General features: G+C 57.4%; 2 protein-coding genes across 2 annotated transcripts in view; one reads left to right on the plus strand and one right to left on the minus strand.

Moving 5' to 3' along the window:
- The first annotated feature begins 1,077 nt into the window (after window positions 1-1,077).
- DGCR8 (DGCR8 microprocessor complex subunit) lies at window positions 1,078-21,062 on the plus strand. The gene is made up of 14 exons (XM_007460033.1): window positions 1,078-1,117; window positions 5,648-6,648; window positions 7,095-7,254; window positions 9,074-9,216; window positions 9,378-9,660; window positions 10,938-11,135; window positions 11,292-11,393; window positions 11,948-12,046; window positions 13,476-13,558; window positions 18,094-18,194; window positions 18,428-18,534; window positions 19,443-19,570; window positions 20,513-20,626; window positions 20,921-21,062. The coding sequence occupies exons 2-14, from the start codon at window positions 5,929-5,931 to the stop codon at window positions 21,002-21,004; spliced, it is 2,322 nt and encodes a 773-aa protein (XP_007460095.1). The 5' UTR covers window positions 1,078-1,117; window positions 5,648-5,928; the 3' UTR covers window positions 21,005-21,062.
- Window positions 21,063-23,251: 2,189 nt separating this feature from the next.
- The window catches only part of TRMT2A (tRNA methyltransferase 2A), a 4,595-nt gene continuing 537 nt past the window's right edge, over window positions 23,252-27,309 (minus strand). Inside the window, exons 2-13 of the mRNA XM_007460050.1 lie at window positions 27,105-27,210; window positions 26,423-26,988; window positions 26,128-26,236; window positions 25,701-25,882; window positions 25,408-25,522; window positions 25,201-25,316; window positions 25,013-25,124; window positions 24,453-24,575; window positions 24,192-24,267; window positions 23,805-23,921; window positions 23,573-23,669; window positions 23,252-23,483 (exon numbers count right to left, since the gene is read on the minus strand). Of these exons, the coding sequence (XP_007460112.1) occupies window positions 23,252-23,483; window positions 23,573-23,669; window positions 23,805-23,921; window positions 24,192-24,267; window positions 24,453-24,575; window positions 25,013-25,124; window positions 25,201-25,316; window positions 25,408-25,522; window positions 25,701-25,882; window positions 26,128-26,236; window positions 26,423-26,988; window positions 27,105-27,210 (1,951 nt within the window). The remainder of the gene's footprint in view (window positions 23,484-23,572; window positions 23,670-23,804; window positions 23,922-24,191; window positions 24,268-24,452; window positions 24,576-25,012; window positions 25,125-25,200; window positions 25,317-25,407; window positions 25,523-25,700; window positions 25,883-26,127; window positions 26,237-26,422; window positions 26,989-27,104; window positions 27,211-27,309) is intronic.

Raw genomic sequence — 27,309 nt, forward strand, 5'->3', positions numbered from 1 at the left:
GAAAACCACTGGCCCGTTTTTTGGGTAGAAGGGCCCTCCTATGGGTTTGCTGGATCTTTCTTCACGATTACATTCAGGTTTTGCCTTTGGGGCTTTAATGTGGATATATGTCCCTCTCAGGAAGCCCTCCATACGTCCCTTTACTGGTGCTTTTTTCTTTTTTTATCGAGGCATCATTAACAAAGCAACACACAACTTTCAAGTGCATCCTCTGATGTTGGTCGTGTGCACCTTCGGTCACCCGGTGAAGGGGTCTCCCAGGTTATTTCTGGAAAAATCACTGTATTCACTTTGCCGTTAGTGAGAGTCTGGGGCGGGTGGGAACTCTGCAACTCTGCCAAACTGACAACCCCCGTCTGTTTCTCATTCTTTGCCCTTGGTCTAGCACCCCTGGCTTTTGTCTGCAGCAGCCACCGTGCCGGCTGCAGACGGGAGAGCGTGTTCCCAGCGTTCCTGGGAATTCCCGCCTCAGCAAGAGCGGTCCCTGCTCCATGGCTCAGCACCTTTGTCAAGGTTCCTCGCGCAGGATCAGCAAATGGAAAAGTGCCAGACACTTGCGCACACTTGTCTTTTTCCCCCTAGTGGTTACGTTTAATGCTTTTAAATCGAAAACGGGTGATGTCTCTATGTGTACAGTCTCGTCCTCACCGTGCACACAGAAGAGGGACCCTCTACTCCCGGTTCCCAGCGTCCTCCGCGCTTCCCCGTTCCCGGCGTCACCCGCGCTCCCCGTTCCCGGCGCCCCTCGCGGCCGCCGTCCTCCGCGCCACGAGCCCCGCCCCAGCGGCGACCGTTAGCGCGGCCGCGGCCTCAGCGCCTGGTCCCGCCCGCGTGCCCGCGCCATTGGGCCGCGCGCCGTGGCCGGGAGCGCCGCGCGCCGCCGATTGGCTGCCTCTGCAGCCCGCTCTGCGGTTCCCCCAATGCGGGGTGGCCGCGCGCAGGATTGGCGGCGCGCGCCAAGGTCCGCCCTCCGCTCGCTCCGCGCGGCAGGCGGGTCTCGGCGACTGGAGAGCGCCCGCGCGGCCCTTCTGGAGGGCGGCGGCGGCGGCGACCGGGCAGAAGGGGTCTCCGCTGCAGTTGGGCTGCGGGCAGCTCGCGCCGGCCGCGGGCGCCGGAGGTAGGTGCGGGGCGCGAGGGGCGCCCCGCGGCCGAGCGGGCGGGCGGGCGGGCGGCGCTGCGGCCTGCGTGAGGCGCGCCCTTCCCCTCCCTCCCTCCCGGGCCGAGGCCGCGGGCCGGGGTCGGGCGGGCTGGGGGGCGCGGGCGGGCCTGGCCTCTCCGAGTCCCGGCATGGCCACGGGCCTCGGAGCGCGGGCGGGGGGCCCGCCGGGGCCGGGGTCTGGGCTGGGGCCGGGGGCGGCGGCGGCCCCCGAGCCGGGGGGCGCCGCGCCGGTCGCTTTCCGCCCGGGCAGACACCGGGGTGTGAGGAGGCCCCTCGTCCCGCGGGCCCGAAGCCATAGATGGCTTTCAGGCGGGAAAGGTACCAACAGGGGCGGTGCTCGCCCAGGACCCTGCCGGGTGTAACACAGTTTGGGAAATCTGAGAAGTCGCCCGTCTTCACCAAATGCTCACGGACTGAGTGTCACGTAGGTGATCAGGATGTGGTTTTGTCGTAACAATGATCATGATAGAAATAAGTGGAAGGTGGCAACCTGTTGACAGTGTTACCTGTCAGGTGTCGTCCGATGGACTTGGGTTGCTCAGGGTAGGAACTTGATTTGTCGTTTGCATGCTTGCATGTACCTTGTTACCCGGTGCACGACAGTCCATTCTGGGGCTGGGGACTGTGCCAGGCCAACCGCTAGGCGGGGATCCTGTTTCCTGGCGGCGGTAGAGTGGGCCAAACCCTGCCACAGGCGGTCACCCACCAGAGGGAGTGAATGGCCAGTCGGCAGTGCCGCCTGTAAGTGCGGGATGTGAGGCCGATGGAGGATGACAAAAGGACGGGATGAGGTCATACGGCTGCTGGGTTGGGCGGGAGGCTGCAGCGCCGAGAGGCTTGAGCGAAAGGCAGCAGCCACAGCGCTGGACCATCACAGACGGCACCTCCATGCCAGCCCAGCAAGCGGACTCCAGTGAAGGGCACTGTCCAAGCGTCTCGGTTTTACCCTGTGTCGGGATCCAGGGGAGCCTGCTGCAAGTCTGCTGCTGGCTTATGGTCCACTTGGCAAGCAAGGTTTGCATCCGTGTGTGCGGTCAGCTGAAGCAGTAGTGAGGCCGATGGCAGGAGAGCCACCCTTTGAGCCCTTTGTGGCCAGCCACTATGCAGGGCACTTCCCAGGGGTTTTATAATCTAACCGTGACCTTGGGGGTACGAAAGTGAGTCTGACTGGTTTGCCCAGTCTTGGCTTCAGGTTGGAGCTGCCCTCTACTCCTTGGTGATCTCGTCCAGTCTCCTGGCTTTAATGCCGTCTCTCCTTGACATCTGCATCTCCATCTCCAGCACTCGCCTCCCTTCTGAGCTGCAGCCTTATGCCTGTGGCTGCCTCTTCCACATCCCTCCGCGTTACTTTGATGCCAAGTAGCCATGTGTAAACCTAAACTGTGATCTTCACTCACCCCAAACACTCCCCATGCTGCCTTCACCACCTCTGCATGTGACATTTCTGTCCTTGAGTATGGAGTCACTCCTAGGCCTCCATGCAACCCTTAGGACAGTTTCTCACCACCTCCAGCGTGACATGCTGGTCCAAGCTCCCGGTGAGCCTCTTTATTCTTTTCTTTGCTCTCACCCTTGCTCCTCCTACTGTCCACCCACCTGGGGTTTTTCTGGACTTACAGTGGTTCTTTTAAACTGCAAGACTGTAATCCCGAGGCAGTACAGACTGGAGCCAGCTTACCTGGGTGGTAAAGCAGCTCCACCACTTTCTAGCTGTGTGACCTCCAGCAAGTTGCTTCATTTCTCTATCCTTAACTTTTTCTCACAGTGCTGTGTGAGAGCTGGTGAGTGACAGTACCTAAAGTGCTTAGAACAGGGCTTGCCTGAGGGTTGGTTGCCACTGCTGACCTTGGATTATGTGACCTCACCGCTTGGACCCTCCTGCCCAGTGGCCCATCTCTCAAGATAAGAGCCAGAGTCCTGCTCTCCCTCGCCCTCATTGATCTGGCCTCCTCTCTCCCCACTGGGCATACTGTTGTCACCTGCCACCCCACGCTCCTATCCGGAGGCCTTTGCTCTTCTCGCTGTTGCCTGAAATGTCCCCTCCTCCCACCCCAGCTACCCACCCGGCCCACTCCTCTACCTTCAGGTGGACGTTGGCTGCGAGGCCTTTGCTGCCCACCCGTTTTGAAGCTGCCTCCCCTTCCCCAACTCCTTGCTTTGTTTTTTCTTGAACGGTTCTCAGTTTTTCTTAGTTGTTACTTGTCAGTCTCTCTGCTAAAACGTGAGCTCTGTGGCCAGGGGTTTTGTCTGTCTCATGCACTCAGCATCTAAAATGGTATGTGTGTGCCACCTGGAAGGTATTGATATTTACCGACAGGCAACAGGGATGGTAAGGAGCTTGCTTAGGATGGCCTGCTGTGGAGCTCTCAGCATGAGCTGCTGCCCCTGGGGCTGGGCAGCTTCCCTGAGCTCCAAGGACCACACTTTCCACGGCTTCTTGGAGACTCCACTCTGTGCAGCTCTTCAAGGCTTCCATTCTTCAGTTTTTACCATTCTCATCCTGGCTTCGTGCTGCTCTTAGCCTTTGAACGTGGTAGCAGTTGTCCCTGTCCTGTGCCGAGTGTGTCTTCAGTGCCCCCCGTCTCCTCACATCTCTTCATGTTAGCCTTTTTAGCCCCAGAATCACGAGTTGGCTCTTGCTAGGGTCTCTGCAGACCTGCCTGGTGCCAAGGGGTTTGGTCCTGGTCACATCTGTGTTCTGTAGCACTGGGTATGCTGACCTTCTGTCCTTCTCTGAAATGATCTTTCTTGGTGCCAGGAGACTGGCCCTACTCCACTCAGTCTTCCTCGTGTGTGTCTGGCTACAACCTCCGCAGTGATCACTGCGGTTCTGAGTTTGTCATCATTTGTGTGCTATGTTTCCTTGGTCCTTAGCACCTTTGACAGACATACCTGTGGGAGAGGTATGTTAAAATTCCCACTGAAATCAGAAATGTGAAGACATCTTAGAATCTAGGAAATAGATTGACAGTCAGTATTCGTTGCCCTGTAGTTCATGGTAGTGCCCCCATGAGAGTAGGTAGTCTTTGGGTAGTTGTTGGATGAATTAATCAAATCTAAACAAGTCTCTGGTTTTTATGTTATGTCCCCTTCAAAGTTCAACCACCACGCTCTGTCCCTTCACTGTAAACTTCTTAAACACGTGGTGTCTGCTGTTTACTGTTCTGTCTGCAACCAGCAAGCTGCCCCGAGTGGGCGTGGGCACGCACATGTGTCTGCATCCGCGTGCATATGGCATGTTTGTGTGTGTGTCTGCACGGTGTGGGGGTGTACATGTGAGCACATGCGTGCGTGTCTGCACGTGCTTCTGCTCTGGTGGGTGCCCTCCCTCTTGCAGGCCCCTGTGTTTGGATGGCCCCCTGCCCTGCCTTCTCAGCCTTGTGTCTTCCCTTCCGTTGTGCTTCTCCAGAGTTGCGTCCTCAGCCCTCTTCTCGGTCTGCATTCCCTCTCTGGGCAGCCTCTCCTGCGGTTTGGGTGACCGCCTGGCTGATGTGTCCTGGCGGCCTCAGCCCCATTGGCCGGGTCTGCCCAGAGGCTCGGGGCGCCCTCCTCTGCAGGCCCTGCTTGACTGTCCCTCTGGGGAGAGGCCTCATTGGTCGTCAGGGCCCCCTTGTCCCAGCTCTCCACCTCTGCCCGCTCAGCAGTGCGGTCAACTCTGTGTCTCTGCTGTTCTCGAGGGCGCGGGCACCGTGCCTGGCACAGCTGTTGGCCTCCCTTCTCGAGTAGGGACTGAATTGTGGCCTGAGGGTCCCTTCACTCCCGGTGGCTTCTTGTTGCCCCCCAGGATGGAGCCAGGCTCCGGGCGGCTCCCAGGACTCCCTGTGCCTTGGCTCCAGCTGTCTCCTGCGGCTCCCCCGACCCACCCTGGCTGGGCTCCCTTCCCTGCGGCCACCACCCCTACCTCTCCCGGGAACAGAACCACGCCACCTCTGGCTCCCCCAGCCCGCTGCATCACTGTCCCCATCCACGTGCCCCAGGGTCCCGGGTGACAGAGCCCCTGGCCCTAGTGCCGCAGAGTTGAGCCAAGGGTCTCCCGCTTGCCCTCTGACTGACCCGGCCCTCGCAGGTGAGTGGATCCATGTCGCTCTGGTGCTGGAGGGAAGCCGCACACCTTCTGTGTGTTCTGGAAAGGGCAGCCTTGCATTGCATGCTGGTTTGCCTTGTAAACTGAGTTAGGGGGTGCTGCGGTGAAGTTTAGTGGAGGATTTTTTTTTTTTAATCCTTTTTGAGCCTAAACATAATATGGTTTTTGTGCTTCTCAAGTTGGAATTACAGTGGACAATTAATAAAGTATTTAATTTGGGACTTAAGGTACAATTTAGGTTCTGAAGAAAAAAGTAAAGTTCGATTGTTTTGAAGCATAGAAGGTTCTCTTTTTGGGCAGCATTCTTTTAAGTTTTCACTGCTCTGTCAATAGCACTGGGCTCTTGGTACCAGGACACGGAGGGCTCTGTCGCGTTGTGACGATGCCTTTACGTCTCTTTGCAGGTGGAGGAAGACGGGTGCCCCTCCGGCTTGAGGACAGACTCGCTTAGTCTTCAGTCATTTAAGCTGAGTGCATTGTGATTTCCAATAATTGAGGCAGTGGTTCTAAAAGCTGTCTACATTAATGAAAAGAGCAATGTGGCCAGCTTGACTAAGCCGCCAGCGTGTGCAGCGCGGGCAGGACGGCACCCGGGTCTCGACGGACTTGTGCATGTTAGCTGTATAGATTTATGTAAGGTTTTTTAAAACTCTGGTCTTTTAAAATAGTCTTAACCACTTTTACTATGGAGACATGTGAGAGCCCCTCTCCTCTCCCGCGTGAGCCCGCAGGAGGAGTGGTGATGGAGAACCAAGCTTGCCCCCTCCGAGCGCTGCCCCGTGGACAGTCTCCACCACCTCCCCTGCAAACGTCCAGTGATGCAGAGGTAATGGACGTTGGCTCTGGTGGTGATGGACAGGCCGAACCCCGTGCTGAGGACCCGCTCAACTTCTACGGAGCTTCTCTTCTCTCCAAAGGATCCTTCTCTAAGGCCCGCCTCCTCGTAGACCCGAACTGTAGTGGCCACAGCCCGCGCACCGCCCGGCACGCACCTGCGGTCCGGAAGTTCTCCCCTGACCTTAAGTTGCTTAAGGATGTAAAGATTAGCGTGAGCTTTACCGAGAGCTGCAGGAGTAAGGACAGGAAGGTGCTGTACACGGGAGCGGAGCGCGACGCGCGGGCAGAGTGCAGTCTGGCCCTTAGCCCTGTCAGTGGAGACGTGCATGCTTGTCCCTTTGGCGGGAGTGTTGGTAACGGGGTAGGCGTAGGGGGTGAGAGTGCGGATAAGAAGGATGAGGAGAATGAGCTGGATCAGGAAAAGAGAGTGGAGTACGCAGTGCTGGATGAGTTAGAAGATTTTACTGACAATTTGGAGCTAGATGAAGAAGGAGCAGGCGGGCTCACGGCTAAAGCGATCGTGCAGAGAGACAGAGTGGACGAAGAGGCCTTGAAGTTCTCCTACGAGGTATGTCGGTGTCCCCTCCTTTGGAGCACTCTTAGCAAAACCCAAAGAGAGGTGTTTGGGAATCGCAGCATCTCTGTAAAGCTGATGTTGCAGAGGAAAGAACACCCACAGGAGGTGGAAACGTAAATGTGAAAAGAGAAAGCCGTCAAGAGTCCAGGTTTTCAAACTTTGCTAATGAAAAGTTTGGCTGACAGGTCTGCCTCGTACCCTTGTCCCAACTGAGTTGGAAGGAGCTGCCAGCCACGCTCCCTGGTGGCATGGGCACCTGCCTGAGCGTGTGCTTCAGTTGGCGGTTTCATTCCATTTGTTTTTCAGATGATCACGCAACATAGAGGCACACCTAGGCCCCCGAGAGCGCCTCCTTTCTGTGTCGTTGTCAGTGACACTGTGGCACTTGCCTGGAGGGCACCGGGGGGGCTGTGGTGTCTGAACAGCATATTTTGCAGGATGATTTTGACAACGATGTTGACGCTCTGCTGGAAGAGGGCCTCTGTGCTCCCAAAAAGAGGCGGATGGAGGAGAAATACGGAGGAGACAGCGACCACCCATCAGACGGAGAGACAAGTGTGCAGCCAATGATGACCAAGATTAAAACAGTGCTCAAAAGTAAGTCAGGCCAGGAAGTAGCGAGTGTTCACGGGGCTTTGCATGTATGGGCATGAGAGCCCTCGGTGTCAGGCAGCAGGTGTGCGTCTGAGGCCAGGAGGGCCCTGTCTGGTGACAGGAAACAGACAAGATGTGAGGACACACCCAGATGCATGATGGCCCAGCTGCAAGTGGTGCAGGTGCTGTGGAAACCAGAGCAGCTGGGCTTGTGCGGCGTGGCGGGGAGAGGCCTTCTGAGGGGGTTGGGCAGATCCCTGGGGAGGGGGCATCCAGGGGTATGGATGCTGGGCCCAGAGGCGGGTGCTCGGCACGGTGGCTGGTGATGGTTGCAGTCTGGGTTCTAGATTCAGTGCCAAGTGTCGGGGGAGCCACTGGAAGCAAGTAGGACTTGTTCCACAGTCTGGTCTGAAAGCACGGCTCGCAGTGCACGTGTGACTCCTGCACTTTTGAGTGGGCAGAGGTGGAGGGGTTGGAGACACGGTGGGGAGCAGTCAGGGGGTGCCCAGAGCTGGCCCGTGCAGCCCCCCTGCTGATGCGGAGAGGTCTGAGGGGTCTCCGTGTCTGTTTCTGTCTTGGCCTGGAGGCGCCTCTCAGTGTCTAGGTGGAGGTGTCAGGTGGGCGGTGGAAAGGGGCTGGAGGGACACAGGACTCAGGCACACAGGTTACATCTTCTGCTGAGCACCAGCGCAGGTGGCCAGCGTGATGGGAGGAAACCGAGGGTGGCCGACGTACAGTCTCCTGGCTGCGGAGCGGACATGTTGGCAGTGCTGGGCCGCGCGTCTGCCAAGTGGGCCGCAACAGGAACAGTAACAGACTATGAGATGCACGCGAGCTCTCCGGGCAGCTGGGCCAACTCTGTGACAGCTCACTATCGCAGACATGCCTTGTCCCATGATGTGCTCAGCTTGAGCTGTGTGAGTGCCTCCTTCTCCTTACTTAGCCCATAGCTGGTTGCAGACAGCTCCCAGCCCAGCCCGCGGTGGGCATGGGGGTGCCTGACGGGGTTTGTGCGTGTCCAACCTCACATTCCCTCCGAGGGTCGTCCTGACACAGGTGTCTGCTGGTGTTGGCCACGTGTGGGTGTCAGACTTGGCACAAGGGTGTCATTCCCTTTTCTGTGAGAGTAGCTGGTGCTGTTTTCATCTCCTATGTGTCTTTTTAGATTTCACTTGGTTTTTCACTTCCATTTCTGAATTTTTAATTTGTTCCCAATACCTGTAAGAAAAATAAGTTTTACTTAAGTCTTTGCCATGTGCTTTTTTCAGCAGCCAGGGCTGTCAGTAGCAGCTCAAACAGCACAGGCTTGTCACCTGGTCACAGGGAGCAGTGATCCACAGATGTGCAGTTACTAGTGAAGCCTACCCAGGCCCTGCGGTGCCTCTGGCCACACCTGTGGGAGGCGGGCGGGGAGTCATTGTCCACGGTGCTTGCCAGCCGTGGAGGCAGAGCTGTGGCGAGGCCCTGTGTCTTGCAGAACCCTGTTCTAGGCTCCGTGGTGTGCCTGTGCCGTTCTAGGCTGGGGAGTATAGCAGTGAGCAGGGTGGACAGCTTCCTGCTGCACGGAGGGACTTGTAGCCTGTGGGTCACACCCAGAGGGACAGGCACAGCAGCAGAGGGAGAGCAGAGTTTTGCAGGTGGGGCTTTCTCTAGTGGAGGGCGGGGTGTTCCCCCACTCCTACTTTTTAGAGGTTCTCTGTAACGTTGGGTCCACCTTGCTGTTGTTTCTGACACGGGTTGTAACTTTGGAAACGTCCTGACAGTTCTTACTCAGTTACAAGTGTCTTTAAGTGATTGCAGGGTGTTCTTGTCTTCTGTGCAGGTCGTGGCCGTCCACCTACGGAACCACTGCCGGACGGGTGGATCATGACGTTCCATAACTCTGGAGTCCCCGTGTACCTGCACCGAGAGTCTCGGGTGGTCACCTGGTCCAGGCCATACTTCTTGGGAACGGGAAGCATACGGGTAGGGGACACATCAGTCATGAATTTAGTCTCGTAAGTTGCAGGAGGAGCATGCATGTCTGCCCACATTGCATTGCAGCCAGACAGGCAGGTGAACGGCATCGGACGTTCAGATGTTTGGGGCCATCCTTGTAATCTGTGTTGCAATTTCACTGTCCACAGAAACATGACCCTCCTCTGAGTAGCATCCCCTGTCTGCATTACAAGAAAATGAAAGACAATGAGGAAAGGGAGCAAAACAGCGAGCTTGCCCCCTGTGGGGAGGTATCTCCTGCCAAGCCCCTGAGCCGATCTGCAGAGCTGGAGCTCCCGCTGGAAGAGCCCGACTCCTTGGGGGCTGACTTGGGGCCCCCAGATGAGAAGGATCCACTGGCGGCCGAGGCTGCCCCCGGGGCCCTGGGGCAAGTGAAGGCCAAGGTGGAAGTGTGCAAAGATGAATCAGTTGGTAAGTTTCCAGAGTGAACTTGGTCCCTGAGGAGGAAGGGACCTGTCCGTGCTTGCCTGTCCACTCCCGCATGGCTGGAGAGGCCGTCTCCCTGAGCTTAGGAGATTCTGCCTGCTGACCTCTTGCTCCCGACCCGCACACTGGTGCTGCCCTGCAGGTGGCCTTTTTCTCTGGTCATGTTCGCAATCTTTCCTCAAGTCTTGCGTTTCATGAAAATGGGACATGCTCGCATGGAGTCCTGGTGTACCAGTGCGCAGAGTGGGCATCTCCACCACGTGGTGTGGATGCCGCCCCCTTCTCAGACCCTCAGTTGCTCTCAGGTGTGGGGCGTTCCTCCCTGTCCCTCCTGCATCTCTTCCATGGTGGCAGGCTGTCTTAGCCCCCATGCGTTTTCGGGGTCTCTCACTCTGTGCTACTGCCCGGCCTGTCTGGGAACTCCTGCATGTGAGGGGCTGGGGCTGCTGCTGAGGAGGGGGACAGTGGTGTCTGACTCCCCATCCCAGCCAGCTCTGTCAGCGGGTGGGCTGTTCTCGGGACACAGCTGGAAGGGAGCCCTCCCTATAAGACTCTAACTTGACGGTCTGCCTCTTCACACCGTCCTTCCGCACACGCAGGACACACCGGAGTGTGCTCCTGTTTTTCTGAAAACAAGTGCCTCCCACCTCTGACCTCATGGCACTTGTTTCCAGACTCGCTTCTCTGCACTCACATATAAAGAACTATGTGGTTTTGGTTTGTCACTAAGTGTGCAAGCACGTTGTTCTGTAGCTCACGTGGAATCTCAGGCATCTGCCTGGTGGGAGGAGGGGTGCAGGCAGGGCGCCAGCAAGGCTGATGGGAAGCCCTGGGGTCCTGGGGGAGAGGTGGAACAAGTGCCATGGCCCTGAGCTGCCTACTTGCTGCAGGGCGTGGGGGCGGCCATGGTGGGCACGTGGTGCCTCGGCTGCTGCTGGCCGTCCAGCACCTGTTTCCATATGGGGAGAAAGGTCCCAAAGGCTGGTTGTGGTTGGCTTTTTTTTTTTAGGTTCCTTTTTGTTTTTTTATTTTTGTATTCTTATTCTTGCTCTAAATAAACTAAAGGACATGCCAGAAATTTGTCCCTAGGGGACCTGGCAGGGTAATTTGAGCTGGCAGAATGAAGGGACGTGATTCTTTACTTCCCTCGCCCTTGGAGAGGAAAGGGGAAGGGGGTATCGTGTGGCTGGGACCTGTCCTGCTCACCGGGTGGAGGGCGTGACCTCCACCCGTGACTTGGGCCTCTGGTGAATCCCGTATAGACCTCGAGGAGTTTCGGAACTACCTGGAGAAGCGCTTTGACTTCGAGCAAGTCACCGTGAAGAAGTTCAGGACCTGGGCTGAGCGTCGGCAGTTCAACCGAGAAATGAAGCGAAAACAGGCTGAGTCAGAGAGGCCCATCCTGCCGGCCAATCAGAAGCTCATCACTCTGTCTGTGCAGGACGCGCCCACGAAGAAAGGTGAGCAGGACTTGCAGGTCTGATGTTCCTGGGATGTGTGCTCCAAGGGTGCTGCATCGGCCTGTGTCTGCCCTGCGGCGCAGAGGTCCTCTCCCGCGGGCTGGGGTGTGGTCACTGCAGCCCCCGCTGTTGCTGAGACGGCCCCTCTTGTCACAGAGTTTGTCATCAACCCCAATGGGAAGTCGGAGGTCTGCATCCTGCACGAGTACATGCAGCGCGTCCTCAAGGTCCGCCCTGTGTACAACTTCTTTGAATGTGGTGAGTGTGACCTTCCCCATCTCACTCCTAAAGCGTCAAGCACGTCACTGGAGTCACTGCTGGGGAGGCGGGAGCTGACTGTCATTCCCCTCTGCTGGGTAAGAACGAGAGGGGAGGTCGAGGGGGATCAGATGGTCACCTCCCCGCACCCCCTTCCCACTGCGCCTCCGAGGGTGGAGGGGCTGCAGCCCTGCAATGGCCACAGGCTGTCCTCTGGCCGCCCGCATCACTCCTCAGTGAAAGCCAGAAGCTCAGCGTCCGCCATTGTCTTCCTGCTTCTCTGGCTCACAATGTCTGCATCCCACCCCTTGCACTCCTCCGTCCATCTTTCTCAGACGTTGGTCCCTGTCCCCCTCGACTTCCTGGCCATGCTCTCTGCCTGCTGGCTGTCCCTCAGCCCCACCCCAGTGCCTCAGGGACCCCCCCGCAGGCCTCTGCCTTCCAGCAGCAGCCCTACCCCCACCTCGTCTGTCAGCGTGAGCAGATTGTGTGTGTGCACGTATGCTTTTAACGTCTTGGCAAGTGTGTTTTAAAATGGTAATTTTAATTTTAAGAGAACCCAAGTGAGCCTTTTGGTGCCTCGGTGACCATCGATGGTGTGACCTATGGATCTGGAACGGCAAGCAGCAAAAAACTCGCGAAGAATAAAGCTGGTAATGTGCCTGCTTGGTGTCAGAGACCCGTGTTGGCCCACCAATGGCTAGGGAAGGCTGTGGATGGGGCAAGTCTGTTTTATTTATGTAATCATCTCCTTGGATCTTTTTAAATTATGTACTCACTGGAAAAGATTCAAATAGAAAAAGTAAAACGTGAGAAATGAAAGTAGAAGGCCCTTTTCCACTCAGATGGCTCGGCCAGTGCCTCCCGCCCCGTCCCCAGCGCTCACAGATGCTGGTTGCTTTGTGCTGCCTGAGCCCAGGGCACCGTCTGTTTAAACCCAGCAAGGCAGGGGTGTGCTGAGAAGGAGAACAGGCAGCATCTTCCTCAGGTGGTTTTGATGTCCATGAGGACCATTTTCCAAGTCCTTCCAGCTCCAGACTTGGGACTGCCACTCCTGGAACACAGCCAAGCAGGCCCTTGGGAAAGCTGGTGGTTTTTGGTGGAAGTCTGATGCTCCTCCTGCCCGTGGCCTGCTGCTGGCTATATTCCCGGCACTCCTTGTTGTTGGTGTGCTTTTCCAGAAGCCGCTTAGCCCCAGCACCAGGGTTATTTGGCCTCTTCTGGGGAGTGGACCACATTGCAGGCACGTGATGGATGCACCCCGGGCCCTGGCGCCCCCATCGCTGCATTGTCTTCAGAGCAGCTCTGCCTCTTACGGAGTGCGGAGCGTTTTATCGCAGTCTCACTGAGTCTCGGGTTGGTGGAGTGTCTGTGCTCCGGGGCTCAGAGTGCCCCTGGACCTTGCTCTCTTCTGGTGGCGAATGCCGGGCACCCCGGGCCCTGGCGCCCCCATCGCTGCATTGTCTTCAGAGCAGCTCTGCCTCTTACGGAGTGCGGAGCGTTTTATCGCAGTCTCACTGAGTCTCGGGTTGGTGGAGTGTCTGTGCTCCGGGGCTCAGAGTGCCCCTGGACCTTGCTCTCTTCTGGTGGCGCATGCCGAGGGTGATGGGACCCCACCTTACTGTCTGGCTGACCCCGTGTGAAACTGTGCTGGGCTCACAAGCTCTGCCCGGTCCCCAGGAGGCCTCCCGTCAATTTTAGAGAGATTCTCTGCAAAGGCTCTTCCTGCTTCACAAGTGGGGTGTTCCTGGGGTCTCGGAGCAGAAGCCGGTGAGGGTCCCATAGTGGGTGGGACCATCCTCATGGCGCTGGCGCCTCGCCTCCCACCCCCACCCCATGCTCCTCCTCACGTGCTCTTCGTTTTGCACCCCTGTTCATGGGGTGCCTGCACTCGGCTTCTCGCCACCCCTGCGCTCGGGCCTGCAGGCGCCTCCCCAGAGTGTCCTTTTGGCCTAGCTGCTGCTCCCCACCACACCCTTTGCCTGTGCCTCACCTGCAGGCCCTTGGGGCTCTGTCCCTGGGGCCCAGGCTCCCTCGGCCGTGGGGACCCCACCCTCACCCTCAGTGTTCCTCTTTCCACAGCCCGGGCCACGCTGGAAATCCTCATCCCAGACTTTGTTAAACAGACCTCTGAGGAGAAGCCCAAAGACAGTGAGGAGCTGGAGGTGAGGGTCGTGAGCCCACCCTGGTGTCAGGCTGTGCTCGGGTTTAATCGCCCAGGTGCCAGGTGCTCCATCTCTTGTATTTCATCAAAGAGGAGACCTGCTTGTCTTTGCAAGCAGAGGAAATGTTCTTGTCAGAGATTTCTGTCCTTGTGTCTTGCCGATGTTTCGGAAGGAAGCCATGCTCCGCTGACAGCAGATCCAAAGTGGAGTGAGCCTTTGAGGCAGAGGCTGCAAAAGCTAGATTGTTCTTTATGTTAAGAACCATTTAAAACTATTTGTAAAGTTTTTTGGGTAAATATGGTCCTATGGTTATTTGTAGCAAGGGCTTCTCACTCTGAAGAATGCATTCTTTTTTATAACACCATAAGTTTTTCCCTTTTAAACTACACAGTACAGTGGATTTTTGTACATTCAGTATATTTTCATCACTCCAAAAAAAAACTCTGTCCCCATTAGCAGTCACCCCCATTCTCCCCGTTCCCAGCCCCTCAACCCCCAGCAGCCACTCATTTACTTTCTGTCCCTGCATTTGCCAATTCTGACGTCTTCTGTCAGTGGAATCACAATGTATGTTCCTTTGCGACTGGCCTCTTCCACTTCACGTGCTGTGTGAGCTGTGAGTATTATCAGATTGAGGATGTTTCTTCCACTCCTGGTTTGTTGACAGTTTTTGTCAAGAATGGGTGTTGGGGCTTCCCTGGTGGCGCAGTGGTTGGGGGTCCGCCTGCTGATGCAGGGGACACGGGTTTGTGCCCCGGTCTGGGAGGATCCCACGTGCCGCGGAGTGGCTGGGCCTGTGGGCCGTGGCCGCTGGGCCTGCGCGTCCGGAGCCTGTGCTCCGCAGCGGGAGAGGCCGCGGCAGTGAGAGGCCCGCGTACCGCAAAAAAAGAATGGGTGTTGGATTTTGTTTTTTCTGTTTCTGTTGAGATGATCTCGTGGTTTTTGCCTTTGACTTTACTGATGTGGGGGGGTGTTTCATTGACTTTTGAATGGTAAACACACCTTGCATTCCTGGGATAAATCCCACTCAGTCGTAGTGTATAATCATTTTTATGCGTTGATGGGTTTGGCTCACTGGTATTTGTTAAGGATTTTTGCAGCTGTACTTATAAGGGATACTGTTCTGTATTTTCTTTTCTCGTGATGTCTTTGGTGTTGGTATCAGGGTAATACTTGCCTCATAGAATGAGTTGGGAAGTGTTGCTTCCTCTTTCATTGTGTGGAATAGTTTGCAAAGGATTTGTATTAATTTTTTTTTTTTCTATGCGGTACGCGGGCCTCTCACTGTTGTGCCCTCTCCCGTTGCGGAGCACAGGCTCCAGACACGCAGGCCCAGCGGCCACGGCTCACGGGCCCAGCTGCCCCGCGGCATGCAGGACCCTCCCGGACCGGGGCACGAACCCGTGTCCCCTGCATTGGCAGGCGGACTCCCAACCACTGCGCCACCAGGGAAGCCCTTGATTTTTGTTTTTTAAAGGTATACCACATGCTTTCTTGGTGGTACAGTGGTTAAGAATCCGCCTGCCAATGCAGGGGACATGGGTTCGAGCCCTGGTCCAGGAAGATCCCACATACTGTGGAGCAACTAAGCCCTGCGCCACAACTGCTGAGCTTGTGTGCCACAACTACTGAAGCCTGTGAGCCTAGAGCCCGTGCTCCACCACAAGAGAAGCTACCTCAATGAGAAGCCCGCACACTGCAATGAAGAGTAGCCCCCGCTTGCCACAACTAGAGAAAGCCCGCACGCAGCAACGAAGACCCAACACAGCCAAAAAAAAAAAGATATACCATGCAAGCACAGTATTTATTCCTTCATTTATTTATTTATTTATTGGCTGCACTGGGTCTTCGTTGCAGCACACAGGCTTCTGTAGTTGTGGCGCGCAGGCTCTGAGGTTTCAGCACACTGTCTTAGTTGCTCCACAGCATGTGGGATCTTAGTTCCCTGACCAGGGATCAAACACACGTCCCCTGCATTGGAAGGCAGATACTTAACCACTGGACCACCCAGGAAGTCCCGGTATTAATTTTTTAAACACTTGGTAGAATTCACCAGTGAAACAGTCCGAGCCTAGACTTTGCTTGGTTTTGAAGTTATTTATTTACTGATTCAATCTTTTTGCTTGTTATACATCTTCAGATTTTCTACTCCATCTTGAGCCACTTTTGGGATTTTGTGTCTCTAGGGGTTTTCCCACTTGATTTAGGTTATCTAATTTATTGGCAAATACACATTCATAGTATTCTGTTATGATCCTTTTGTTTAAACTTTTTTTTAATAAATTTATTTTATTTTATTTTTGGCTGCATTGTGTCTTCATTGCTGCATGCAGGCTTTCTCTAGTTGCAGCCAGCAGGGGCTGCTCTTCATTGGGGTGCGCAAGTTTCTCATTGTGGTGGCTTCTCTTGTTGCAGAGCACGGGCCCTAGGCACGTGGGCTTCAGTAGTTGTGGCATGCGGGCTCAGTAGTTGTGGCTCATGGGCTCTAGATCACAGGCTCAGTAGTTGTGGCACATGGGCTTAGTTGCTCCGCGGCATGTGGGATCTCCCCGGACCAGGGCTTGAACCCGTGTCTCCTGCATTAGCAGGCGGATTCTTAACCACTGTGCCACCAGGGAAGTCCCTTATTCCTGATGTTTAGCAGTTTGAGTCTTTCCTTTCTCTTGATCAGTCTGACTAAAGGTTTGTCAACGTTGTTTGTCTTTTCAAATATCCAGCTTCTGGTTTTGCTGATTTTTTTCCCTATTGGTTTTTTATTCTCTATTTATTTCTGCTCTTGCCTTTATTATTCTTTTTTTCTGCCAGCCTTGGGTTTAGTTTGTTCTTCTTTTTCTAGTGTCTTAAGATTAAGGTATTGATTTGGGGTCTTCTTTTTAAATATGGAGTTTACAGCTATAAATTTTCTTCTGTGTACTATTTTGCATCCCATAATTTTGCTTTAATATATGTTGTGTTTCTTTTGTCATTTGTCTCAAGGTATTTTCCTGATTTCTCTTGTAATTTTTTTCTTTAAACTAGTGGTTATTTTAGGAGCATTTACTTTTCATATATTTGTGAATCTCCCAAATTTCCTTTGGTTATTGATTTCTAACTTAATTCCATTGTGGTTCAAAAACATAGTTTTTGTGATTTCAAGTCAGTCCTTTTAAGTTTATTGAGGCTTGTGTTGTGACCGCCTGAGAGGATGTGCATTGTGTGTTTCTGAGTGGAGTGAACAGGCGTCTGTGGGTTGAGCTGGTGTGGGGTTTGCTGTTCTCGTTCTTGGTGGGTCTTCTGTCTGGACTGGTGTTGAGTCCCCAGCTGTTACTGTTGAATTGTTTATTGCTTCCTTCACTTGTCAGGTTTTGTTTCATGTATTTTGGGGCTGTTAGGTGTGTATGTGTTTGTGATATAAAGTACACGTTTGGTCTTTGTCCTTGGTTCCTGGTGGGACCTTCTAACGTAGTAAATAAATTAACGTTTGGTTTTTGTCTCCAGTTCCTGAAATAGTTCCAGTTGATAAAAGTGAAGGGAACGTTCTATTCTAACCCCTTCAACTACGCCCGAGTTCATGTTCAGGAGGTGAATTTTGGAAGCCCCGAGGATGGGGGTTGGTTGCCAGGGGAACCATCATGTAGTCGGAGGTTGGACTTCCAGCCTTGTCCTCTGCCTCCCCCAGTGCCTGGGGAGGGGTGGTGCTGGGGGTTGGGTTAATCCCTCGTGGCCAGGGGTCTGAGGAGCCTGGCTCACACAGCGATGCCTCTGCAGACACCCTGACTAAGGAGCTCGGGGTGCCTCTGGCTGGTGGACCCATTGAGGTGCTGGGGGGGCGGGGTTGTGCTTAGAGGGGGATGATTTCCTGCTTGCTGGAACCAGGGCCTCCTCCTGATGTTGGGTGGGGAGGAAGCCCCCTCTCTGCCAGAGCAGCAGGTTCCAAGGCTTTTCTATACGAAGAGGGCAGGGCTGGGGTTGATGCTGCTACAAGCCGAGGGGCCCTAGAAGCTGGACAGTCTGGGAAGGGACCTCCCTGAGAGGCCTCAAAGGAGCATGTGGTTCTGCGTTATGGCCAACCCGGGAGGGGGGCCACACTCCTGAGTGGGAGCCGGGGGCCATGGGGTCAGAGCCACCTCTGGGCTGGCGATGCCCCTGTCACCACCAGCTTCCTTTTTCCTCCCTGAACCAGTTGGGCGTCGCCTCTTAAGAACCTTGGTCACGTTTCTGTTCTGCCGTGTCTGGTCACTTTCTCTCTTCTATAACCTCACTTATGATGGTTTTCAAGCTTTTTTCCGAAGGTTTTGTGTCTTTAGACTTCTGACCGGTCGTCTGATCAGCCTCTGATTCAGGATGGGCTCCCCAGGCCAGCGGCAGGCAGCCCGGCCCTTGCTATTCCTCGTTTGTGTCTCGGGCATCTGGGTGGGGAGGTGTGGGATGTGGGATGCAATGTCTCCGAGAGGTAGTGGTGGGGGCAGGAGGCCCCGGGGGAGGCGGCAGCACGGGAGCTGCTTCACGGGGCTGCGGGAGTGGCCAGCACTATGACCGGCTGCTTCATTTTGTAGTATTTTAACCACATCAGTATCGAGGACTCGCGAGTCTACGAGCTGACCAGCAAGGCTGGACTGCTATCTCCCTACCAGATCCTCCATGAGTGCCTTAAAAGGTAAGGGGGTGGGGGGCGCTTCCCTGGCCATCGGGCATGGGGGCCTCTCTTGGGTGCCCAGCACCCTTCCACCCAAGGGGCCGGATGGCGTGTGGTGGGAGAGTCCCTCCTCTTGGAGCAGCGGTTTGGGGAGAAGGGTTGGTTCTGTCTTGATGGGCCCGTGGAGGGCTTTCTGGAAGCAGCCATTTCCTCCCCCTCAGTTGATGTCACCTACTGTCTGTTTTCTCCTACAGAAACCATGGGATGGGGGACACCTCCATCAAGTTTGAAGTGGTTCCTGGTAAAAACCAGAAGAGTGAATATGTCATGGCGTGTGGCAAGCACACAGTGCGCGGCTGGTGTAAGACACACACCCCTCCCCCAATACACCCACACACAGGCTTTCAGTGATCCCGAGGACCACTGCCCTGGCATCAGCCGAGCCTCAGTTGTATGCTGACTGCCCACGGTTGTGCCCACAGCATCCCATGTCCACATCTGAGTCACAGCTGGCCTGAGTGCAGCTGTGGGTGTCCCGTCCCCGGGCTGGTCATTTTGGCTGGGCTGTGTTGCTCCCCAGCGGCTGCCACCACTGCCCCTGTCCAGCCCTCGGTCCCTGTAAAGGGAGCAGGAGCCTCCTAAGACAGCAGCAGAGCCCCCCGCAGGGCCCTCTGCTGTTGCTGGGCACCAACTGTGCTCTTCACCTAATCTGGTGTTTGGATATAACCTTACTTGAAAAGAAACTTTGTGTAACTACTGTAGACACAGACCAGCACTGGGTAAGTGAGAAGGTCATGACCAAGCAGGCCCTGGGTGTGCCCCGTGCCCTGCAGACACCATTCCTTGCTGAGGCCAGCTCTGAGCAGGTGGGCAGGGAATAGGATAGATCCCCCATCTGAGCCAGAGGCCCTTGCTGCTCTCCAGGCCTGTTCTGCACCCTGGCCCCACCTTCTCTCCATCTAGAAACGTCCCCAGCACAGGATGCCCTCTGGATGCTCCCCCACCCCTGTGTCTGCCCTGCAGGTGCGTCCTCTGTGTTGGCAGATGTGGGCTGGGGGCCGGGAGGCCTCATAAGCTATGGCCTTGGGTGTGTCCTGACCTCCCCGAGCTTCTGATGGGCTGTTCTGCAGGATGGGCAGGGCTGAGGTGCTGTGCCCAGTGCAGCGGCTGCACCTTCTGCCCCCTCCCGTCGGGAGTACCCCTGTCTGGACGAGGTGGCCCTGTGGACGGCTGGTATCTGTGACTCCCTCTCTCTACGTTTCCTCTCAGGCAAGAATAAGCGAGTTGGGAAACAGTTAGCTTCTCAGAAGATCCTTCAGCTGCTGCACCCACACGTCAAGAACTGGGGGTCCTTGCTGCGCATGTATGGCCGTGAAAGCAGCAAGATGGTCAAACAGGTAATGGGGCCCCCCGCTGGCACAGGGGGCCAGGGGCAGAGTCGGGCTCTGGCTGCATGGGGAGGGGATGGGGTGCGGGCCAGGGCTAGAGGGAGAGTGAGCAGACCACACACAGACAGCTCTCCCTGGCCACCAACTTTCAACAGCCCGTGTGTGTCATCTGTTTTGTTTCTGCTCTTTGGGCCAAGATCTCAAGATTTTAGCGAATACCCTTAGGTTTTTGTGTTTGGGGTGGAGAGAAGTACAGGGAAGCGAGGTTTATGTTGATTTTTTTCCCCTGACGTTTACAGAAACGGTCTGGGTCACCAGCACCCCAGTGAGTGGTGGGTGTGGAGGGTGGGGACTGTGGGTGGTGACCCCCAGGCCGTCTGTGAAGAGCTCCTTGCTCTCGGCCTGGCAGGGTGGGGGAGGGGAGGGGACACTGGGCCCCAAGGTGCTTGGCCCTGTGTTGCTGAGCCTCTGCCTTCGGGTCTGTGCTCTACTTCTGTGCATTGTGCTGGGCTGTGAGTGAGGGGAGAAAGCCTGCTTGGGCCCGTGGTGGGAACCCCCTGGAGCTGGCGGGCGAGGGGTCCTTCCAGAGGCAGGGGAGTGTGGCACCCACGGCCAGCAGGCATCCTCAGATACGGCTTCTTCACCCTGGACGGGCCTGCAGGGAGCTCAGCGTCTGGGCCCCACAGGCTCCCAGGGGCCGCAGTGCCGGCACGAGTCCTGTCCTGCAGTGTGCCGTCCCTCAGGCTGAGGCTGTGTCCTGGTTGCTCCTGCCTGAGGGCTCTGGGCATGTCGAGTGCCTGGCCAGTGGCTGTGTCAGAGGCCAAGGGGGCCGGGGGAGCACCCCGTGCAGGAGGCAGTGGCAGAAGTGGGGAACAGCTGGCAGGCAGCCAGCCAGGCGGGTCAAGGGAGGGATGACCCCAGACGGTCCTGCGAGCGGGCTCTGCTCCCCAGGAGACGTCGGACAAGAGTGTAATCGAGCTGCAGCAGTTTGCCCGGAAGAACAAGCCCAACCTGCACATCCTGAGCAAACTGCAGGAGGAGATGCGGAGGCTGGCGGAGGAGAGGGTGAGGCCTGTCCGCATGCCCTCGGGCTGTGGCAGTGCTGGAGAGCTGGTGGCCCTGGCCTCCTGTGCGCTGATGTGGGGTCCCTGTAGGGCTTGTCGGGGCAGCTTCAAACCCCTGGTGGCTGTGACCTCCTTGACCCTCCACTCCCGGGCATGCGTCTTGATGCCCACAGAAGTGCCAGCACGTGGTGCCTTGCGATCGCGCACATCCTGCAGCCCCGCCATTGGCCTTTCACCGAGGTTGGGCTGCAGGTTCCCATGTCGCCTACATCCCTGACCTTGGCTGTTCTTCCAGGAGGAGACGCGGAAGAAGCCCAAGATGTCTATCGTGGCATCTGCGCAGCCTGGCGGCGAGCCCCTGTGCACTGTGGACGTGTGATGGCTAGTGGTCCGGGCTCAGGGGCTGCCAGCTCCGCTGTGGGGGAGACCTGCCCTCACTCTGCAGCCCCGGGTCTCCAGTCCACGGTCCCCTGCCACTGCGTGTCTGACAGCCAGGTCCACGCAGCTCTTCCTTGGGGGCCACCCACAGGTCTAGGTGGCCATGTTAAAGCATCGACTCAGCCTGCCACACAGGTGGACACAGAGAGGTGGGAGGTCGCCATGGACCTCTGCTTGTGTGGACATGCTGCAGACTGGTGTTATGAAGGTTTTCATGAATTTTAGTATGTTAACAGGCGCTGAAAAGAAATGATAGTCGGATGACATGAAATGAGAAAGTCCTGCGCCTGGTGCTCCCGCGGGCACCGTAGGGACCTGGCCAGAAGGTGCACGCTGGCACCCCATCCCCTTCCCTGCCTCCTGGGTTTTCCTTTTTTCTCTGAAAAAGTTATAGTTAGGAAGGAGTATTTCAGACCTCTTTGGTTTAAAATAAACACAACTTAGTATCAGAACTATTTTTCAGAGGCTGTAGGCAAACCACCAAGGTGATCATTCTTTGCCTTGAAATGCATTGCCTGTGACGTGGATGAAGGCACCTGTCCCTGCCCAGCTTGCTGCCCCTGCCTGGGCTGGGGGGTGCAGTCCATTCTCCTGAGTAAGTCTTAATGCCCCCAAAACATGCCTTCTTAGACACTGAGGCCCCTCACCTTCACTGGCCTCTGGCAATTTTTTACTAAATTTTTGCAGTCAAGTCTGTCCACCCATCAATTTTTAAAGCTTTTATGATATTTTAGCGTTTGGAAAGAAACTTTTACAGTGAGTAGAAGATAGATTTGGAATCATGTAGCAGATGTGAACAGTTAATGCATTTTAGCTCGTGGACTTGAGAGGAAACGTGGACCCTCAGTGCAGTGCGTTCACATGCTGGTGCTCCTGTCCAGAGCTGGTGCGAGCATGTTGGGGCGGCATTGGGTTTTGAGAGCAGCCGTCTGGTGCAGCCAGGTGACTAGGTGGCCCCTATGGACAGGTGTGGGGTAGATTTGTTCCCACTGAGTCCCAGCAGTCCAAGTTGGTTGTGAGCCGTTGGCTCCCCGCCCCTGGCACCTGTTCAGGGCACCGTGTGCTCATGGCACAATGCTGGACACCTCCCCTGTGGGTGGTGGTTTTACAGGAGACAGTATTCTCTATGCCCTGCCACCCCCCGTGACTGAGGTTGGCGCCTGTGCCGACCTTTGTAAAAGAGTCCGCAAATCAAGTTGCTATAATTACACACTTGCTTCTGTCATGCCCTGTCTGCAGTTGTGAATAACCATTTGACTAATAACTTTGCCCTTAAAACAGTCAGATGCACCACCTCGAACCAAAGCTTTGTGCACACTGGAGGCAGGTGAGCCTCACTGAGGCCTCCCCAAGTCCTTCCTTCCTCTGTCCTGTGTATGGGTGCAAATATCCTGTGAACACAGCCGTACTGAGAGGGCAGGGGGAGCCTGTGCTGAGGCCACTTCTGGGTGGCCGCCACCCTTCGTGTACCTCCCAGGTGGCAGCTGGGCCATGGCTATAGGGGTGAGCCTTGATTGTCTGAATGCATAAAGCAAAATGTCCAAAAGGAAATGGCTGGTCTGTTTTTCTTCTGGCCATGGGGTAGTCCTTAATTGACCAGAGCTGCCCTGAAGGCCAGAGCAGCTAAGTGGTGCCCCAACCCCACCCCTAGCTCTTGTGGTCACTGGGAGGTATGTCCCTTTGGGGATGGGACTGCAATGAGGGTGGGGAAGGGCAATAGGGCAGCATCTTGTTCTGTGCTCCCCATGTCAAGTGTACAGTTGGCCCATGGCCACAAGGACTGTGTCTCTTGTCAGACGGCAGGCTCTCTGCTGGGACACCGGGACTTTTGGCCACGCAAAGAGCTGGCAGAACTGTTCCAACTGGGCCAGTTCTTATGAGCGCTCCTGGCCCTGCCCCTTTGCACCTGTGGTGAGGGTAGAGGAGAGTCCCTGTGTGCCAGGCTCTGAGTTCTTATCACAAACATTGGTAGTTCAGCACTTGTTTATTCCAGCCCTTGCGGCCCATTTTGGGGGTGAGGGAGGAGCAGGCCACAGGAGCCCATGGGGACAGGGGTCTAGTACCCTCTGTGGCTATTGCCTGAGTATGCCAGGCCGAGCAGGGCAAGGACTTGGGGAGCCCCAGGATTCTGCCCACGATGCAGTCTGGGTGCTGTTCTGGAAGAGCTGGTTTCCGCTGCCCCAGAGGACTAAGAAGCGGGGGAGGCCCTGGTTTCTGGTGGGGTGTCACCTGGGGGCCCTGGTGGGGGCTGGACTGGAGGATCCTGGGGCTCCAGGGCCCCCATGCCATTGGGGTGCTCCACTCTCTCAAACAGGATGAGCATCTCACAGTGTGGGGTCTGCGGGAACAGGTCCACGGCCACAGCCTTGACTGGCCGGAAGGGACTGCCCTTCACCCGGTTCGACGGGGCCCTGCAGAGGCTGTGTGGGAGGGAGTGCCATGGTCAAATGCATGAGTACAGCAGGGTCTCCTGGGGTGAGGCCCCCGTCCACCCATGCCCCACACTCACTCCACAAAGTTGCCCATGGCTGCCCGGGGGTTGCAGGAGACATATAGGAGTCGTTTGAGGTTCTCAGCTCTGCGGACAGCCAGGATCACTTTGGAATCTGGGGAGGCACAGACCCCTCAAGGGAGAGTCCCCAATGGCTCCCCCTCAAGAAGTGGACAGGGGCCCGAGACCAGGCAGCCTAGTGGGCCACCCTCTGCCTCCCCACACCACTCCTCAGGTGGAGACCACTCACGTAGACCGGCGCGGGGTGGGTCCAGGATGGCCATGAGCTGCTGGGATGCCAGTCTGCTCACCAGTGTAGGCACCAGGTCCTCGGCCCTCCCGCAATGGAACTCGACGTTGCTCAACTCTGGAGGTGACAGAGCAGCAGCCCCGCCATGAGGCCCGGGACAGCCTCCAGAGATCTGCCTGGCCATGTCCAGAAGCCCCCAGAAGACGGCTCAGGAAAACCCTTCCCTGCGGGGCAGCCCCAGGCATCGTGGGCGCACAATAGGTCCACACAGTAGGGGCCCTTTCTGCCCCCACCCCATGAGCCCTAGGAGCCACTGGGTGGGTCCCAGGTGCCCGGTGGAGGGACGCACAGGGCCTGCCACCCATCGCGAGGCCCGCTGGCTCTCACCGTTGTCCAGGGCATTCACCCGGGCGTCCTCCACAGCCTCCTGGCACAGCTCGATCCCCACGACTCTCTTTACCTTCTGGAGCAAAAACAAGTCAGACTGATGGCGCCCCTCCCCACCCCTGGACCTTCTTGGGGGCAGCGGAATAGGACCTGGAACAGTCTGAGGTTATCTTAAGGGGGGGTCATGACAGACAAGATGGGTGACGACACAAGGGTGGGGTGGGGGAAGAGCATGCTCTTGACCGGGGTAGGAGGGCTCACCCGGGCCAGAGCCAGGCCGATGGTGCCGGTGCCGCAGCACACGTCCAGCACTGTGCTCCCTGCGTCCAGCTGGGCCCAGTCCTGGATGAGCGTGTAGAGCACCTCAGCCGCGGGGGTGTTCACCTGGGCGTGGGTTACGCATCAGAGCAGCCTATCCGCTGCCCTCCAGCCCCCCAGTGTCTGCATCCCCAGGCACTTGTGCTCTTGGTCGCCCCCCCCCCAACTCCCTTCTCCACCTCTAACTGCCTGATGGCCCCAGGGCCCCTCCGTCCACACCCAGTCTCGCGGCCCAAGAAAGCAACTCAATGCTGCCCCCCTCCCACCTCCTTGAAAGCTGGACCCATGGGACCCCTGCAGCAGCAGATACCAGACCCCACCAGCGCCATAGCCTGCTGTCGTGCCCACAAGCCACCCTCCCACAGGGTGGTCACCAGGGTCTAGCGAGTGGCCACGGTTAGTAGCCCTTCTTCCAGGTGGCCGACCTCACAGCCCTGGCAGCTCCCTGCCTGGATGCTCTCCCCTCTCTGCTGCACCAGCCCGGAGCCCAGGGATCTGGTCACCTGGAAGAAGGCGTGAGGGGAAATCCGGAAGGTCAGCCCCAGCAGGTCCTCGCGGATGCACTCGTCCCCGGCCACATGCTCCAGAGGCAGGCCCTCTTGGCTGGGGGTCTTTCTGTGGGCGGGAAGGTGGGTCTATCGGTGTCACCAGTCCTCGGAGAAACCCGCCCAGCCCCACCTGGACTACTAACCGCTGTCCCTCCTCCACGAAGTAGAGGCAAGTCACCCCGCTGGTCTTGCCTGACCCCTCCATGAAGTGCTGTGCCAAAGAAGCCTTCAGTCCCTCCAGCTCCTCAGGGCTCAGATTCTGGAGCAGGCAGTAGAAAAGGCCCATAAGACTGTGTCGAAGTCTGCTCTGGCCCAGACACCCCTCCCGCAGCAAGCCACCCGCTTGAGACCTGCGGGTGGAAGTAGGCAATGGCCATGGCTTGGCCACGGCGGCTGATGCGCACGGTCAGCTGCTTCCAGTGACCCGAGTACGTCTCCGGGTCATACGCCGAGTAGGGAGTGGACCTGTGGGAGCCACAGATGGCCCTAAGTCCCTGACATCTGCCGACCAAGAAAGGGTGAGCAGCATCCCTGCTCTCTCCTCCAGCCACACCCACCAAACCCCCCAGATAGGACCCAGGTCTTCTGCTCCCAGACTGCCTCGGGATGTCCCGGAGCCACCAGCCCAGCCACGTGTCCTCACCGGATGAACTCCTGGAAAGCCTTCACCACCTGCTTGGTGGCCCCAGGGATATGCACGGTGTCGAAGGGGGCTGCCACAGCACACGTCCCGCCCTTGTACTTGCCAAGCCGGCAGCCGACCGTGTTGTCTTCCCCATCCACCCCAACACCAACAAGAAACTCACATTTGTTCCGATACTCAGTCTGCAAGGAGAGGAGAAGGAAACAGAGATGCCCACCCTTACCCCAGCGGTCCAGCACTCGTGCATGGAGGGTGCACAGCAAAAGACAGCAGTGACCAAGGCCCTGGTTCCCCCCAGGCCCTGGCAGCCCAGGGCAGAAGGTTGATAACTAACAAGCACTTGATGAGAACCATAAGCAGATGCGCAGCAGGAAAAGAGATGGAAGAGCCGGGAAGGAGGAGCTTCTGTGAGAGCAGAGGCCCTGACCTGCTGAGGTGATGGCCGGACCCCCTCCAGTGGGCAGCAGGCCTTGTTGTGTTTGTGCCTCTGTAAGAGCAGCCAAGGGAGCAGGGCGCGGTTGGTGCTCCCGATTTCCCTGCGGGGCAAAGGAGGTCAGGCTCCAATTGCCCAAGGACCTGGGTCCCTTTTTGGGACCTCACTGTCCCGACCGGTAACACAGGGCTTTTACTCGTTGGCTCCCCAAAGGGGTATCTGAGCAGGCTGAGCGCACAGGGAGCCGCCGATGGGCGCTCTGCCCAGGAGTGCCTGCACCCACACTCACTTGGCAAGCTTCTGCAGCACCTGCTCACACTCCAGCCGCTTCCGTTCAAGCTGCTCCGCGTAGGGCACGGTCCAAAGAGGGGTCACCACATCAGCGATGCACGTGGCGGGGGTGGCAGGCGGCTCCCCCTGGTCCTCCCGTTGCCTCTTCCGGGCCAAGGGGTCAGCCTTGGGCCTGGCCAGGCGCACGCTGAGCGGCCGGCCCTTCCACAGGGCGCCGTGCAGCACACACAGAGCTTTGTCGCGCTCGGCGGCGCTGCGAAAGGTCACGAAGGCGCAGGGAGGCTGCCCGAACAGCTTCGTCTTGTGGGGCTGCAGCCCGAAGCGGCCCAGGAAGCGCCGGACGTCGCTAAAGCTGGCGTGGCGCGGCACGTTCTGAAGCTCCAGCTTGAAGATCTCCGAGGTGAACAGGCCAGCCCGGATGTAGCCGTAGGGCCCCGGCTGAGCACCCGGTCCCGCGGCCCCGGCCCCCGTGGCCTGCTCCTCCCCCTGATGGGGGCCCGGAGCCGCGGGGCTCCCCGGCGCGCTGGGGCCGTCCTGGCCGGGGCCCCCCACGCGCGCCCGGCCCTGCGTGGAGACAGCAGACGGGTGGGCTGGCTGGGGCCCGCGCGGCCCGAGCCTCTCCCTCCCCGTCCCATCTCACCACCCGCCCCCGGCTCCGCCAGGGTCTCCCTTCACCGTACTTCGCCGTCGAGCTCGTCACCCATCGTCCGCTCCGTCCGCCGCCTCGCCCGGGGCCTGGCACACGAGGGGCGCGCGGAGAGCGGCTGCGACTCGGCGAGGCCGGCCCTGCTCCGGCCCGGGCGGGGGCGGGAATCGTACACTCTGCGCTCAGGTACGGGTCTCGGGCACGGGCTGCGCAGCCCGCCAGGCAAGGGCCCGCGCCCG

This window comes from Lipotes vexillifer, unplaced genomic scaffold (assembly GCF_000442215.2).
Source record: "Lipotes vexillifer unplaced genomic scaffold, Lipotes_vexillifer_v1.1 scaffold987, whole genome shotgun sequence".
NCBI classification, from domain to species: domain Eukaryota; kingdom Metazoa; phylum Chordata; class Mammalia; order Artiodactyla; family Lipotidae; genus Lipotes; species Lipotes vexillifer.

Coding starts and splice junctions, on each gene's coding strand:
- DGCR8 (XM_007460033.1), top strand. CDS start 5,929: ATGGAGACATGTGAGAGCCCCTCTCCTCTCCCGCGTGAGCCCGCAGGA. Junction 6,649..7,094: donor CCTTGAAGTTCTCCTACGAG/GTATGTCGGTGT, acceptor CATATTTTGCAG/GATGATTTTGACAACGATGT. Junction 13,559..18,093: donor AAGACAGTGAGGAGCTGGAG/GTGAGGGTCGTG, acceptor TTCATTTTGTAG/TATTTTAACCACATCAGTAT.